General features: G+C 41.6%; 1 protein-coding gene across 1 annotated transcript in view; it reads right to left on the reverse strand.

Moving 5' to 3' along the window:
- The window catches only part of LOC145395453 (uncharacterized), a 119247-nt gene extending 104507 nt beyond the window's left edge, over positions 1-14740 (reverse strand). The window contains exons 1-2 of the mRNA XM_080269055.1: positions 14619-14740; positions 13297-13533 (exon numbers count right to left, since the gene is read on the reverse strand). Coding sequence (XP_080125181.1) covers positions 13297-13533; positions 14619-14740 — 359 coding nt within the window. The remainder of the gene's footprint in view (positions 1-13296; positions 13534-14618) is intronic.
- Positions 14741-16145: the final 1405 nt, after the last annotated feature.

Genomic DNA, 16145 nt, shown 5'->3' on the forward strand with positions numbered 1-16145 from the left:
AGGGTGTAATACGGAAAATAATTCGCTTAGGAAAAGTCGTTGCGTAACCGCCTGTGCGTACGAAAATTCGGTTCAAATTCGAATTTTGAGTGCCGTTAGAGGTTCGCAACGTCTCTTTTGTAGCGACTTAGTTTGTATTTCCGTCTCAGTATCCTTTTGTGTTATTGAAATAGTGAATATGAAAGGTAGTAGTAGTAGTAGTACGGGTAGTAGTAGTAGTAGTAGTAGTAGTAGTAGTACGGGTAGTAGTAGTAGTAGTAGTAGTAGTAGTAGTAGTACGGGTAGTAGCAGTAGTCTGATCGTAATGCAGTAGTTGTAACAGCAGTAGTGATGGTGGTAGTAGTAGTAGTAGTAGCAGTAGTAATAGTTGTATATAGTAGTAATAGTCTCCCTTCATCCTTCATTTTTGGCGGGAAATTCCCCTTGAACGCAGTTACCAGTTAGTCAACGTTGAAATCATTGCGAGTTGGAATAAACACATTTTCTTTTCACTATTTTGCATAATTTTAGAGGACAGGAGTTAATATATAAATTTTTTAAGTATTTTGTTTATTTTGAGTGTTAAATAGATGAATAATAGAAGAGGAATAGAAAAAAATAGAGGAGAAAAATAGATTGAATATTTGTCTTCTGTTGAGCGCTGGAACACTCCGATCTCGTTGTCTTTTGTTTACTTGTCGTGGCGTTGTTTTTATCCCCATCTCGTCACGCAAATGGTGTACCGAGTTTATGTAGTTCAAAAATATATCTCCTTTCCTTTCCCTAGCTTTCAAAATTGCTTGAAATACAGAGAAATTAATGAAAAGTGGAGTAGAGAAGGTATTTGTGGAATTAGACAGGGGTACGACGCGCAAAATCAAATTATCGGGAAAAGGCGGGAAGTTGATTGGCTGGGGCGTCTGTCACTGAGGGGAACTCGGCTCGTCCCCTCACAACAATCAATAACGTCAAGCCACTGCGCCTGTCCACGAGGGGAGGCGCAGTTTGGATTTATAAGTAGATTAATGCTTGGTCTAGGTGTACTTAGAGGATTTACTGATATGCTAGGTGGATTTAGGTGTATATTCGCTAGATACCGGACGCGCTAAAAAAAATGTAAACACTTTAACCGAAGAATTACACACGCAAATTTTCCAACCTTGGGCAACCTTTGTGTCTTCAGCCGGGCCCGTTTTCTTTATCCCCCCTTCCAGGATAGACCCCAGACTTTATGGAATTCTGTTAGTTGTTTTTGACAATCCTGGAATGAAAGTAGGCAAGCGTGATTCCAGTTCTCGGTTCCAGAAAATCGATTCATGGAATTTTCTCTCCCTGTGATTGGTTGGAAATCCCGTGACGTCAGTTTTTCGAGTTTAAACCTGAGCTCCTGATTGGCTCTCCTGATTGTGACGTCACGGGTCAGGAAGAAATCGAGGGAGCTGATTGGGTGGCGAGATTGTGACGTCACAGGACTGGAGGAAATCGACGTTGCTCATTGGTTGGCGAGATTGTGACGTCACGGGACTGGAGGAAATCGACGCTGCTCATTGGTTGGCCAGATGGTGACGTCATGGGCCTGGAGGAAATCGAGGGAGCTCATTGGGTGGCCAGGTCGTGACGTCACCATTCCAGGAGCGGGAAACTCTTCTGATTGGCTGTGGCGATAGTGACGTCATTATTCCAGCCGTATTTAAGGTCCAGATTCTTATTTATATTATTAAGTAAATCTGTCTATACTCCTTCTACTCTGTCTTGGCCTAAAATTGCCATCTGTCTTGAATGCTTAGTTATAGCACTAGATTAACGCTAGAGTATTATGCTAGTCACGAAGAAGTGCTATAGATAGGAGCCGCAGCTGTACTAGGAAGAAAATCTGGGCCAAGTTTTCCGTTTTCTTTCTCATTTTCTTTATATTTGTCTTTAATCCTTTTTAGTCCGGTGATATTTCTCTCTTTCTCTCTCTCTCTCTCTCTCTCTCTCTCTCTCTCTCTCTCTCTCTCGTTTTTCTTTTAGTTTAATATTTCCAAACGATCTCTCTCTCTCTCTCTCTCTCTCTCTCTCTCTCTCTCTCTCTCTCTCTCTCTCTCTCTCATAAATAATAACAATGATGGATTTATTATTATTATTATGTTGTTGTTATAGGTATTATTATTATTATTATTATTATCTGTTTTAAATAGTGTTAGGGGGGTACCATTCACTCACTCTATGTAGGCTAGTTCTACCTCGAAGTAACATTATATTGAAAGCCAAATAGATTTTTTGCAGCCCAGGAAACCATTTACTGCATTACGTTGGGTGGTAACCATATAACGAAGTGGACTCCTTGTGATGTAATAGATCAAGAAGAGAGAGAGAGAGAGAGAGAGAGAGAGAGAGAGAGAGAGAGAGAGAGTTTCCTTTTTTTATTTAGGTTCTTTATTAACCATTCAGTACAAGCCCTAACACTCACACACACACACACACACACACACACACACACACACACCAAAATGTCCGATCATAGTCCCACTGCCAGAGCATTACAGTGAAAGGAAGTCGGGGTGAAGGGTGGGAATGCCTTCGAGTACATCAAGATATGTGATGAAGAAGGTACACAAAGCAGAAAGGGAGAGAAATCCATTACTTTCTCTCCAGTTACCCCTAAATTAAGGTCCATTCTCTTTCATCCATCATAGAAAACGTTACTCAAATGGATGGGTAACTTTTAACATTTCAGTTTCATACGATACACTCAAACCTTGATTTAAGGGACTAAATGGGGAATAACTTGTCCCTTACTTGTAAATGTCCCTTACTTGAAAATGTCCCTTACTTGACAATGTCCCTTACTTGACAGTGTCCCTTACTTGACAATGTCCCTTACTTGACAATGTCCCTTACTTGACAATGTCCCTTACTTGAAAATGTCCCTTACTTGTAAATGTCCCTTACTTGAAAATATCCCTTACTTGAAAATGTCCCTTACTTATAAATGTCCCTTACTTATAAATGTCCCTTACTTGACAGTGTCCCTTACTTGTAAATGTCCCTTACTTGAAAATGTGCATTGTTTTACCACATATAAAGACAGTCTTATTATGAAATGCAGTAATTGTTTCACTTATCTTACTTATTAATATGATTCTGAATATTATTTTACGGGTACTGTATAAAGAAACATAATGTGTATAACTTAGACATTACGTATCATTTTTTAATGGTCTTGTCCATTTGTCAGGTAGAATATGGAGTCCCTTAAATACGAAATCCTTTAAATGGAGGTCCCTTAAATACGAAATCCTTTAAATGGAGGTCCTTAAATACGAAATCCTTTAAATGGAGGTCCCTTAAATACGAAATCCTTTAAATGGAGGTCCCTTAAATACGAAATCCTTTAAATGGAGGTCCCTTAAATACGAAATCCTTTAAATGGAGGTCCCTTAAATACGAAATCCTTTAAATGGAGGTCCCTTAAATACGAAATCCTTTAAATGGAGGTCCCTTAAATACGAAATCCTTTAAATGGAGGTCCCTTAAATAGAGGTTTGGGTGTATGTCTTTGTTCATTATTGTGCTTGTAGTGATAATTACTTCTCTACCTTCTGTGCCTTGAGATTCAGATTTTCCCCCCTCATGCACGCCTCCCTGCTTGGCCTTCAGGGGCAGTGTTTCCCGGAGTGCCAGACGCCTTAATCCCGTACGGGGTGGCCACAAACAAATCGCCTCCACGTCGCCCTGTCCCCCGCCATTTCACTGCCCTGCTCCCAACTCACACCCCCATATACCTCTCCACTCCATCCCTTCATCTCATCCTCGGCCTCCCCCTCCCTCTCCCCCCTCCACCTCACTCACGTACACTCCTCGTCAGTCTCTCACCCTAAAAAAAAGAAAATCGTTCTGTGATCTTTATATACTATCAAACTTAAGAAATATTGAAAATCCAAAAACATTCATTGATCACTACTTTAACTTTTAAAAATATATTCGTGGTCTCTCTCTCTCTCTCTCTCTCTCTCTCTCTCTCTCTCTCTCTCTCTCCAGTAGCGGAAAGTTGTATTAATTTGGGTGTAGCAGTTGTGATTTGCTAATGTCGCTAGATACGGTTATTTGTAGCGATGGCTATAAATGAGAGAGAGAGAGAGAGAGAGAGAGAGAGAGAAGGAGTAGTTGGAGTATCATATAGATAGATAGATAGACAGATAGACAGAGACAGACAGATTGATAGAAAGATCGTCAGACAAAAAGACAGACGAACCTAGATAGACAAATTGAGAGAGAGAGAGAGAGAGAGAGAGAGAGAGAGAGAGAGAGAGAGAGAGAGAGAGCAGTTACCCGTAAAACACATCAGTTCTCCCTTTCGACCGCCAAGGAAAACGTAGCATCGATCAGAAAGCAACAGGTTTTATTTACAAGTCTTTCAAACGATCAGAAAGCTTTACTCGACTTTAAATGTAAATATTGGTAAGAAGTTAGTGTATTTTATCGATATTCATTCAGGTACCCCTAAAAACAAAGCCGTTCTCTTTTTCCATCCTTTATTATGGACATTATAGAAAACGTGGATCAATTTTGGCGCCACAACAGGTTTTATGGCCTCCTGTTGGTATGGTGTCGTCTAGATGAATACAGGTCAAGGAATCTGCTATTGTTATGCTAATGAGGTTAGTGCCTACGATCGGTAACAGGTTGATTTCGTATTTATGCTTAGCAGAGAATCATAAGAGGAGACCGTTAGAGCAGGCGCAGCGGGTGCATGTATGAATATTCTCGAGCTCTAGGCTGTGGGCGGGAAGGTGTGTGTTTACATTTTCATCTTCAGTTACCACATCCGTCATCCATTTCAAATTCAAACTGGAGTGAATAATGAAGTGAAAAGATTGGACAAAGAAAGCGATTTGTGGTAATTATGAAGGGGTAGGGAGACTCGTTTATCGTGACAATTACTTAAGATTTTTAATAACTACTGCACCTGGCAATGCCCCGCGGTTACGCATTCCGCAATAGTGGCGGACGGGAGGCCTTTCCATTGGCTGACAGTGCTTCAAATCAGCCAATCAGAATACCACTTACGCCGGAGACTGGGAGGTGATTGGCTGGAATATTCATCTCATCTGAATAGGTGATTTCCCGCTTTACACTGCTCAAAAAATGCTGATATTACCGATAAATCCCCAGGCTAAATAAATCCGCCATTATATAAGCCGTTGTTCGTAATTTTGGTTAATGTTGGACGGTTAAAACAGCGGCTGGAGTCAAAGGGGGAAGATGAATAGTTTGCTGAACCGTGAGTGCACCGCAGAACGATTACGCTTTTCTCAACAAGAATTTATGGTCACCTGTTGGTTATATTCTTATTTTTGGATCCCTCAAGTCCTATGTGCTCACTCAACCGTTACAGGATTGGCTTCAGGGCGTCTTTGTATCACCCCCCACATCGATACAAAAGATAGAATATATGTAGTCTCGATTTTTCCTTTTCTAGTATCACATCCCAACAAGGCCATTATGTTTTAGCGTCATATTGCTGGGATTGTTTTGGTTTTCGGATCTGAGTTTTTTTCATTCACGGAAAAATTCATATTCTTATTTTCCTACGTTCTCATTCATTGTCGTATTTAAAACCACAAGTGCTGTATATAAAAATCAACATCGAGGTGGTAAAAATGATCAAAGGCTTCCAAAACGGGAATGTCGAGACGTGTGTGATATTATTTTATGGAGAAAAATGTGCCAAGGTCAGAAAAATGAGATGTACAGTTTTCCACAAGTCACCCCTAACAGCATTTAATCCTCCTGCTATTAAACTCGATATTAACAACGATCTACCTTCCTTCCTACGCTGCTGTTGAATTATACTGATGTAGGATTGCTGTATACACCATTATTCGGCAGAACCATTGATTTGTGCCTTTGAATTTTTGAAATATATGGGGATTTAGGATCGGTTCAATCATAGAAAACTTGCGAGTGGAGAGAAAACGGAACAGCTTACGCGCCTTTTCGTTTCTGCTGCATGTAACTCGGGTTTATGTGTCGCTATCCAACTCGGGTGCTGAGATGGAACCCTGCTGGCCGGTGATGTCGACAGTGATTGATAGCTGCCGCGTGAGCCTCAGGAATATTATGTACAAACACTCTTAGCTTCATTTGACTCATTCCCAGCTTAACAGACCCGTTTTTCGTGAGTTCTAATTCAGTACTAACGTTGTCCTGATTATGGGATGTTTAATTTTACCGGTATTATGTAAACAATGATTGATGGCTGCCCCGTGAGCCTCAGAAACACTATTTACAAAAACACTTAGCTTCATTTGACTCATTCCCAGCTTAACAGACCGTTTTTCGTGGATTATAAATGAGTACCAAAGTTGTCCTGACTATGGGATGTTTAATTTTACCGGTATTATGTAAACAATGATTGATGGCTGCCGCGTGAGCCTCAGAAACTCCATTTATAAACACTCATAGGCTCATTGGACTCATTCCCAGCCTGATAGACATGTAGTATATTAAGATTGAATATACATTGATCTTTACTCAGACACCCACTAAATTCACAACCAATGTAGACTCTTTAGAATGTGAAAAAAATGCCATGAATTGTAACTATTTGTGCACATGAATTGCGATAGTGGCTTGCATATCAGCTGAAGTAGCTAAGATCATTTGTAAATACACTGTCTTGGTCCCCACACGTGTGCACACAGGCCCGCGTGTACGTAAACGTATACACACACAGTTTCTCCTTTCTTCAGCTGTGTGAATCACTCGGATTACTTTGGATTACTCAGATTACTTTGGATTACTTGGAGTATCTGTTAGTCTCATATATTTTTGCTATAGTGGATTTTTGGGTTTATGTATATATGTAAGGATGGACAATACACGGCAAGAAAATCTAAAAATAAACACTGACTTCTTCCTCAAATATTTCCACTATTTCTGGTATTTGGAGATTGGCAGTGGCTTCAGTGGTTTCCCTAACACTGATATATATGCTACTCTTTATAATAATCATGTACTGGGTGTGGAAATAAGTAAATAACTGAATAAATGATAAATATTGTAGGCGACGATAGCAACTCCGCCATCACGTGTAGTGTTGCCGTGATCAGCGAGATATTTACGAGAAGTGTTGCCATCAGTGCTGATAAATTTAAACGCTTGGGACTTCCATTTTCTCATTTCCTTCGCCGTTTGCCCACTTTACTCTCTTCTAAAAGCAACAATGGCCATCCAGAATTACAAATCACATTGAATTCCTCTCACACACTCTCGGAATTACGTATTATATGCAGTTACGAGGATAATTATGGCGATGTTTAACGACAAGCATTGAACACCCTCTCGCATGTTGCTCTGTTGTCCCCGGAGGTGTTTGGGACGGCCGCGAACGGACTACTTGCCTCGAGACCAAGCGAAAGAGAGGAGAGAGGAAGAGCGCGAAAATGGCTTCCAGTGCTCGCCACGAAATTCGACTCTACAGCCTTATTTTCACCCTAAACTCATCCCTGTGTTCCTTTTTTGGAGCGAATGTGATGTCTTTAAGCTTTCCCTATGTATGGTAGTCCATTGGAAGGTTAAAATTGAGTGGTTGGTGTGTAATAAACGTATCTGTCAAACCCAACGAAGGAGAAGGGGGAGAAGAAGGCGATGAAGTTGCCAGCGGTCACCATTTATTCTACTTTCTCCTAAATATGCCCGTAATTTCCCTGTTTATGTGGGACTGTGGCAAGTTTAACGTTGCTATAAATGTGGTAGACATGTGTAGGGATTAAATTTCGTTTCCAATGTGGTGCCCAAATAAATAAATGTACTTTCTTTAGAGTTCATTGGTACACGTTTAAGTTAAGCATTTTTCTCAGGTTTTAGCCCCATTCTGCTCGAGTAGGTAGGGTAAATAAATACAGTTAGGTGTAATTCTTCAGACTTGGCTAACTGGATTTAAATTAAGCTTGGAAATAGTGGAAATAAATGCACGGTTAAATAAGCAAGCGTGCAACTCTTATTTACGCTGCATTGTGGCTCTTCTGGCGGGCGGGTCCACCTCAGCCCCGCACGTGCCTCTCCCGCTTAAATTGCCGAGTTAGCACCTTTTGTTCGTGTCTAGCCCTACTTCCATCTATTAAGCGCTAAATTTAGATAACTATGGTGTGATACCTAGCCATAGTTTAGAGATTTTATTAATAGGTTGGTGATATTTTCGAGGTTGTAGCAGTTTCGTAGCAGTTTCTGGAGTTTTGTTTACCTAGCGATCATCAAGTGTTTTTGTGTAGCAGCCAGTTCGAGTTGCCAAAATTCCACGTACTCGAAACTCGCGAAATCGCCGTATTAATGTTAAAATGCCCAGTTAATTGCCAAAAGAGTAATGAAATAGACAGTGACAATGATTTAGCACTAGTTACGTTGTAATACAGCTGGATTGTAAAAAGATAAAATGGCAACCAAGCTTCATCTTCCCGCCCGCTGACTGGCATTCGTACCCCAAAGTTCTCTGTTGTCACGCGCATTCACCTCGTTCTTTGGAAGTTATTTTTGCATGCAGGCTCTGTATATTCATTTACGCAGGACATTTCACCATTTTTGCTTGGCTAATGTTGCTGCTTGTTCGCTCTGCCTGTGAGAAGGGCCTGGAGTTGATGAGAAACAAAATGTGCGTTGTATTGCGTTTGTATGTGGCCTTGAGAAGTGAAGGTCTCGAGATGATACTATATAAAGACATCCCCGTTATTTTTTTCAAAGACTGTGATGGTGAAAAGTACTTTGGAAATAAGCAACATGGACTTACGAACATGTACTGACTGGAAATCTTGCTTGTTTAATCTTTGCGTAAGAGCAGAATAAGTTTTTCGTGACTGATGCGTAATAATAGTAACAATATCCGTCTGGCGCTGATAATATGCGTAGTTTGAACTTTCGACTAAGAGGAAATAGGCATAATTGACACCACCAGATTTTGCTGTCTTATTTTCCCAACCTATACCCTTTTCACATGAACTTGGCCCAGATTTGTATCCCTTTGCAGCTTACTTCACGCAGTTCAGTAGCAGAAAAAGACCGTATTATTGGCGATATTCTTCTGCAGTTAGGAAGCTTACTGACCCCTCTTCCTTACCGATTTATTTCTGATTCTGCTCCGTTGCTGTATTCGTACTAACCCCTCTTCCTTACCGATTTATTTCTGATTCTGCTCCGTTGCTGTATTCGTACTAACACCTCTTCCTTACCGATTTATTTCTGATTCTGCTCCGTTACTGTATTCGTACTAACACCTCTTCCTTACCGATTTATTTCTGATTCTCCTCTTACTGTATTCTTGAGTGTTATTCATACAATCTGTGTCGATATTGAAAAGACACGGGCAGCAAACCAGGAGACATCTTTGAGCAGTTTGGAGAATAAATCGCTAAGGAAGAATTTGTCCGAATAACATTTACCATAGCTCAAATTTCCCCCTCAGATATATGTTGTCAATTAATGATGTTAACGAGTAAAGATTATGAAGTGATGTTGCATTCAGACAATCATCACTAATCTGTCAAGTGCATCTTCGCCTCAATTAAAAAAAAATGGTAATGGTGGTGGTGGTAGTGATGGTGGTGGTAGTGGTGGTGGTAGTAGTAGTAGTGGTAGTGTATTAGTCGCGGTGATGGTGGTAGTAATGGTGGTGGTGGTGGTAGTAATGGTGGTGGTGGTGGTAGTGGGAGTAGTAAGCGATGGTAGTAGTAGTAGTAGTAGTGGTGGTGGTGGTAGTGGGAGTAGTAAGTGATGGTAGTAGTAGTAGTAGTAGTAGTGGTGGTGGTGGTGGTAGTGGGAGTAGTAAGTGATGGTAGTAGTAGTATTGGTGGTGGTGGTAGTAACAGTGATGATGGCAGTAGTAGTAGTGGTGGTGGGAGTAGTAACAGTGATAGTAGTAGTGGTAGTGGTTTGTATGCTGCAAGAAAAAAGGTGAAAGTACAGAAAATAAAGAATAAAAATAAAGAATAAAACAAGACGAGGGCAGAAGGGAAGAAACCCACCCCCCCAAAAACAAATCAAAGTGGAGGACGTAAAAGAGAGAGCGAGCGAACGAGCGAGAGAGAGAGAGAGAGAGAGAGAGAGAGAGAGTAAAATAACACGAGAATAAAAACATAAGGTAGATGAAGAAAGGAGCGACATCGAGAGAGAGGGAGGGAGAGAGCGAGTGATAGCGGAGGGACTGGGAGGGAGAGAGCGAGAGGCAGGGGCTGGAGGGAGGGAGAAGGAGAGGGAGGAAGGGGGAAGAAGGAAGGGGAGCGCAGTCAGGTTGGCGGGCAGACACGGAAGCATCGCGCTACCCGGATTTATGTTTCCCTGTCAAAAGAGCGCGCACTTCTCTGGTCGAGTTTGGCGGGGTGTTTGGCGACGTCTGGGTCTTATGTTCCCCTATTGGCCTTCGTAACGCCATCACCACCCCGTCCCGCCCCCACCCACGCCTTCTCCTGCCACGCCCGCGAGGTTTGGGGGAGGCGGCACCTTGGTTGGAGCCGTAGACGCCCTCTTCACCGTATCCTCTCCCGTTTTGTTTACATCGCTTGGTGGTTTCGGGGGATGGGTGTGATTCGCCTCCCCTTACATGAGCCGTAGACACACACACACACACACACAAACAGCTAGACACACACACACACAAACAGCTAGACACACACACACACACAAACAGCTAGACACACACACACACACATAAATGGATAGATACTGGACTGGACAAAATATATCTAATACAGTGGTTGCTTGTCAAAATCCGGATTTGAATTATGGATTTCTTGCCTGATTAATATGTATATTCGAGAGAGAGAGAGAGAGAGAGAGAGAGAGAGAGAGAGAGAGCGACTTCAGTTCGTGCCCATTATGTTTTGGCGGGAAAGTCAAGTGAGAATGCAAAGTTTTCCGCTGAGTCGTATTCATAGAAGGTCTTTGCAAATTCTTACGGTAAACAGGTGTCGATGGCAGTTAAATATCATCATTGTTAATTTTACGTGTTGTATTTTCATGAACGAGGATATTGGGGGATAGTAGAAAAAATAAATCGCTGAGAAGGGGGTGTTAGGAAATCTCTTAACCCTACAGGAACGGAAATATAGAAAATGATATCCAAACACTAGGTTATTTGTTTTCGTCCTTTCGCAGCTTATTTCACGTAGCTCAGTGGCTGAAAGACAAATTAACGGCTCAACATCCTTTCCATGGCACTGCTTCGTGACTAGCATGATACTCAAGTGTTAAATCATTGCTACAACTGAGCATTCATGACGGAGAGGGTAATTTTAGGCCAAGTTTGAGTAGAAAGAGTACAAGTTCACTGTATAACGTTTTTTGTCATTTGTTCGCGCGTTTTTTGGATGTCTGGCGGGGGAGGGTGTACAGAGGGAAGGAATGCGGAATGAAGCAACGAATGCGGGAAATTCTGACTGATAGGAAGATCAATAACTGTATGAGAAGGTGTATACAGTATATGAGAGAGAGAGAGAGAGAGAGAGAGATGAGGGATGTTGCAGGTTAGTCAATTTTCATGGCTTTTACATCATTACGTTGACAATATCGTTAAATTACGGAGTTATATGGACAGAAAATCACCGAATATTGATAGTACATCAATCACATCCATTAGGAAAGCACTGGAGGAAGCGAAAAATGAAGATTATAAAGGAAAACAGACGTAATGGAGTAGCGAACTGATTATTTTTTAAAATCATCATTATTATTAAGCCTGCAGCTCTTCCATACAATCCCATGAGTAAACAGATGTCCATTATAGCTAGAAAATAAATTACACGCATTATATAAGGAGTAGGGGACGTGGAAATGCAAAAAATGAAGCAAGTATCTGGCAACTTCGTAAATGGCCGCCCTCCTCCTCCTCCTCCCTCCACCCTCGTTCACTTCCTCTAGCATTGCCAATTTAGTGCGCTTTTTCCGCTAGGTTTAAAGATACTTGCCTCAGTTTAGCGTAAATTTTTGAGACTAACGGCAAGAATTCTAACATTTGTCTATAGCTTTTCAGTATGTTTTGGCGATAAATGAAGAGGTTTAATATTTTTCCTATCGATTTTCTGGTGGTGATTTGTTTATTCAAAGTTAGCGGTTTTTGAGTAAGTTAGCGGTGTTTGTGGATGTAGTAACTCTCTCTCTCTCTCTCTCTCTCTCTCAAGCGCGTACGCAGTATCATATTCACAAACTTTCTAGAATCCGTAGCAGCTCTTCCTTAGCGATTTATTCTGCACAATACACAGTCTCTTTGTACTGTACGTTATTGATGGGCACTGTATCGATATTAAAGCGGAATGAACAGCACACAAGGGGGCGTTAAGGGGACTATCTTCATTATCTATCTACATTGTCTTTTATGATCTATTTGTGTATATATATCTACCCGTCTGTCCGTCTGTTTATATATACATTATCTCTATGTATGCATCTATGTTTCTTCATTATTGATATATATCAATGTTCTCTGTCAATCTTCATTCTGTTTATCTCCATTTTCTGTTCTTTATCTGTAACTATATCTTTATTATGTCTGTCTGGATCTTCATTATCTATTTATCCATCTATCTGTCTATCTTCAGTAATTATCTTCATTATATGTCTGCATCTATTAATCTGTCTTCATTATTTATCTACACGATCTCCATGTTCATTATTTATCTATACCAGAGAGAGACAGACAGACAGATAGACAGACAGAATACTACTACTAGAATCAGATAAGGATAACATCAATAAATACATGTGATGGTGGGTTGCCTTCAGGTGGTAGCACCGATATAACTGGTCGGATCCACTGCCTGGTTATACAAACGTCCCTCAACTCCCTCCCTATCCCCCAAAAGGACGATGGTGGACTGCACGAGAGGCTGACTTCAGCCTGCAGTCCACTGGGTTCACGTTGACATGAAGCTGGGGTTGCTACTACTTCTACTACTACTACTACTACTACTACTAGTACTACTACTACTACTACTACTACTACTACTAGTGTACAAATCCATAATAGTTCGTTCAGTGGTAGATTGTAGCAATGCCATTACAGAAGAGATACAAAAAATACAAAGATGAACAACTTTAATAGTCGTAATTCAGAGGTTCATAAACAACCACAGAATTATATTAAAACAAATAATGTTAACGAAACCGGGTGTATTAACTGGAGCGTGCCCCTACCCCTAAAGTTTGAGTGGTTACATAACTTTTCCACTGCCCACTATACTCCTGTGGATCTCCGAGAATTTCAGTTTCAAATCAGCTCACTGCACAATGAAGTGTTGAACAGGAGGTAGTTAGGAGATGCTAGAATGCCAAACAGGAACAGAACACCCGACCGTCAGGCAACAGGTGCTGGGGCAGGTCCTCGGCTCGTAGTTGATGACTGTCAAGTGCTGGGGCAGGTCCTCGGCTTGTAAGTAATGACTGAAGTGCTGGGGCAGGTCCTCGGCTCGTAGGTGATGACTGAAGTGCTGGGGCAGGTCCTCGGCTCGTAGGTGATGACTGAAGTGCTGGGGCAGGTCCTCGGCTCGTAGGTGATGACTGTCATGTGCTAGGGCAGGTCCTCGGCTTGTAAGTAATGACTGTCAAGTGCTGGGGCAGGTCCTCGGCTCGTAGGTGATCACTGTCGGGTGCTGGGGCAGATCCTCGGCTTGTAAGTAATGACTGTCAAGTGCTGGGGCTGGTCCTCGGCTCGTAGATGATGACTTGGGTAATAAAACGCTTCCCCGCTTGGCCAGGCGGTGGTACGGTCACAGCTACAAAAGACAGACATCAATAAACAACAAAAATAACAACTAGGATAAAGTAAACAGATATTGGAGGAAAAAAAAGGGGAGGGGGGGATTTCGAAACTAAAAAAAAAAAATAAACTTATCAGAAATAAACAAAAGTAAACTAAGATGAGAATACAGACGTGCGCTCTTGACAGAAATCGATGAGAGAGTGTGGACAAGTTCGTCAGTGCCACCGAGATCAATTCTGTTTTATGCTCAAGGCTTCACGAGACTTACTGATGAACCAGCTTCAGTGAATCATTTAATTACAGGTCTCAGTGAAGCCATTACAGGGTTCGAAAGGCTTCAGGGGAAAATAGTGTGGACGAACGAAGCACAGTTTTATTGAATGACTTGTTCATAGGAAAAAAAATTAATGTATCAAGATAAACAAATTTCCCTCACAAAGCTGCCCCAAGAAGTATCTGTCGGTAGGATAAAAAATGGCGTTCCCCCGAGCTAGACCCTGTATTGGATCATAAAGGCCCGCTAGGTTACAGGAGCGCGCTACCACGCCCGGCACGGCAGTCCCGGGCGAGGCTTGAACTCACAGTCCCCCGATCACGAGCTTGATGTATCAGTAGGATAAATACAGATAAGAAATTTATTTATCATGAACAAGAATGGTTATTATGTACCTGCTGGACTAAGTAAATCAGCCCCAATATTATCCAGACCTGATTTGTGAACTAACCTGAAACCGCATGGCTGAAAGCTTGAGGCCCAACACAATAATCTATTACTATGACCTAGAATTTCTCAATATAAATCAGAGGCTTATAGTCAGTTTCCAATATGAATTCTCCACCCAACAAATAATAATGACATCTTTTAATACCAAAAGGGAGGGCAAGACACTCTCTTTCGGTGGCTGAATACCTGCTTTCACGATCGGCTGGTTTGCGACTCACAAAGGCGACAGGGAAGGGATGACCATTCACATACTGGAGCAACACAGCCTCAACCCCACAGTCACATGAATCTGCAAAGGGTAAAGACATGTCGCATAGGTTCAGGATAGGTTAGGAAGAGAGGGCTGATTGAAGTTTGTCAGAGCGGTTTGACAGCGGTTTCGCTCCACACTAAAGGCTCTCGAACATCCTTCTTAGTATGTCAGCCAAAGGACCTGTCTAAGTTGAAGCCTGGCGAATGAACAATCTATAAAGTGAAGCCATTCCTAAAAATAATCTTAAGGTCCAGGATGGCTCTCACATTGCTATCAGTAGGTCTTATGGTATCCCCATCTATCTCAACCCCTAGATATTGGATGGAGTGGAGCCCGAATCTACATTTACTAGGTTTAACTGTGAGACCATGGTGTGATAGGCGATTCAGGACAGACCTAAGAGCATCAATATGTTCATCCCAGGTAGCAGCATATACAGGAACACAGTCAAAGTAAAAGGCAACATTTCTCAAACCTACCAACACTATTCGCATAAGACGGATATACGATGCACAAGCAGTTACCAAACCAGATGGAAGAGTGCGACATTCCTAAAGTCCTTTATGAGTAGGGGAAGCAGTTAAAAGCATAGCCCGTTCAGTGAGTGGACCCTTGATAATAGGCTTTGGTTAAATATAATTCTGGAAAGTATTTTGGTGCAGTAAACTTGTGCAGGTCTCCGTCAGTTGTGCACACAGGTTCTGCATTAGATTTAGTCATTTAAATTCGTGTAGTGTACAGCCATCCTGTAAGTACCATCCGGCTTCTTAATCATTACAACCGGGGAAGGAATGTGTACACCGAGATAGTCTAATTATTCCTTGGCTAAGTAAGGTCTCCACTTCTTCCTGAAAATATGGTTGTAAGGGAATGGGAACTGGATAATGTTTTGATTACAGTTACTCAGTTGTTCATAGTTGAGTGTCATGATAGAGAGTAGTGGTACACGAAGGGAGTTTAGTAAGCACATGATCGTATTCAGACAGTAACTTTTTAACATCTTCTACTTGTTTACCTTCTAAATCAGGAGATAGTTTATGATCATATTCAGTTAGTAACTTTTTAACATCTACCTGTTTACCTTCCAAATCAGGAGATAGGTCACGCTCACCTGTGTCTTCATTTTCGTGAGTCTATGGGAATTCTTCAAAATCTTCAACTATATCCAGGTCTTCGGGGTCGCTGGAGTGATTAAATTTGTTACAGAGTCCAGGTGACATCATAATGCTGGAGCCCTGCGATGATATCTCTCTAAAACAGTAGGATACAGTAGGATATAGGTTATCCTTTAAACACGTGTGAAGTAGGTAGATGTCAGTATACAAGAGGCTGGCAGTCCTGTCGACACGTGAGGTAGGTAGATATCTTTTCACTTCACGATAAATTGGTAGTGAAGGTTTGCTGACGTTACCAGTGCTGTTAATGGCAGCAGAGGAATTAGTTTGTGTGAACACCTAGCC

This window comes from Coenobita brevimanus, chromosome 31 (genome assembly GCF_032717465.1).
Source record: "Coenobita brevimanus isolate Jiangsu-jjx chromosome 31, ASM3271746v2, whole genome shotgun sequence".
Classification (NCBI taxonomy): Eukaryota; Metazoa; Arthropoda; class Malacostraca; order Decapoda; family Coenobitidae; genus Coenobita; species Coenobita brevimanus.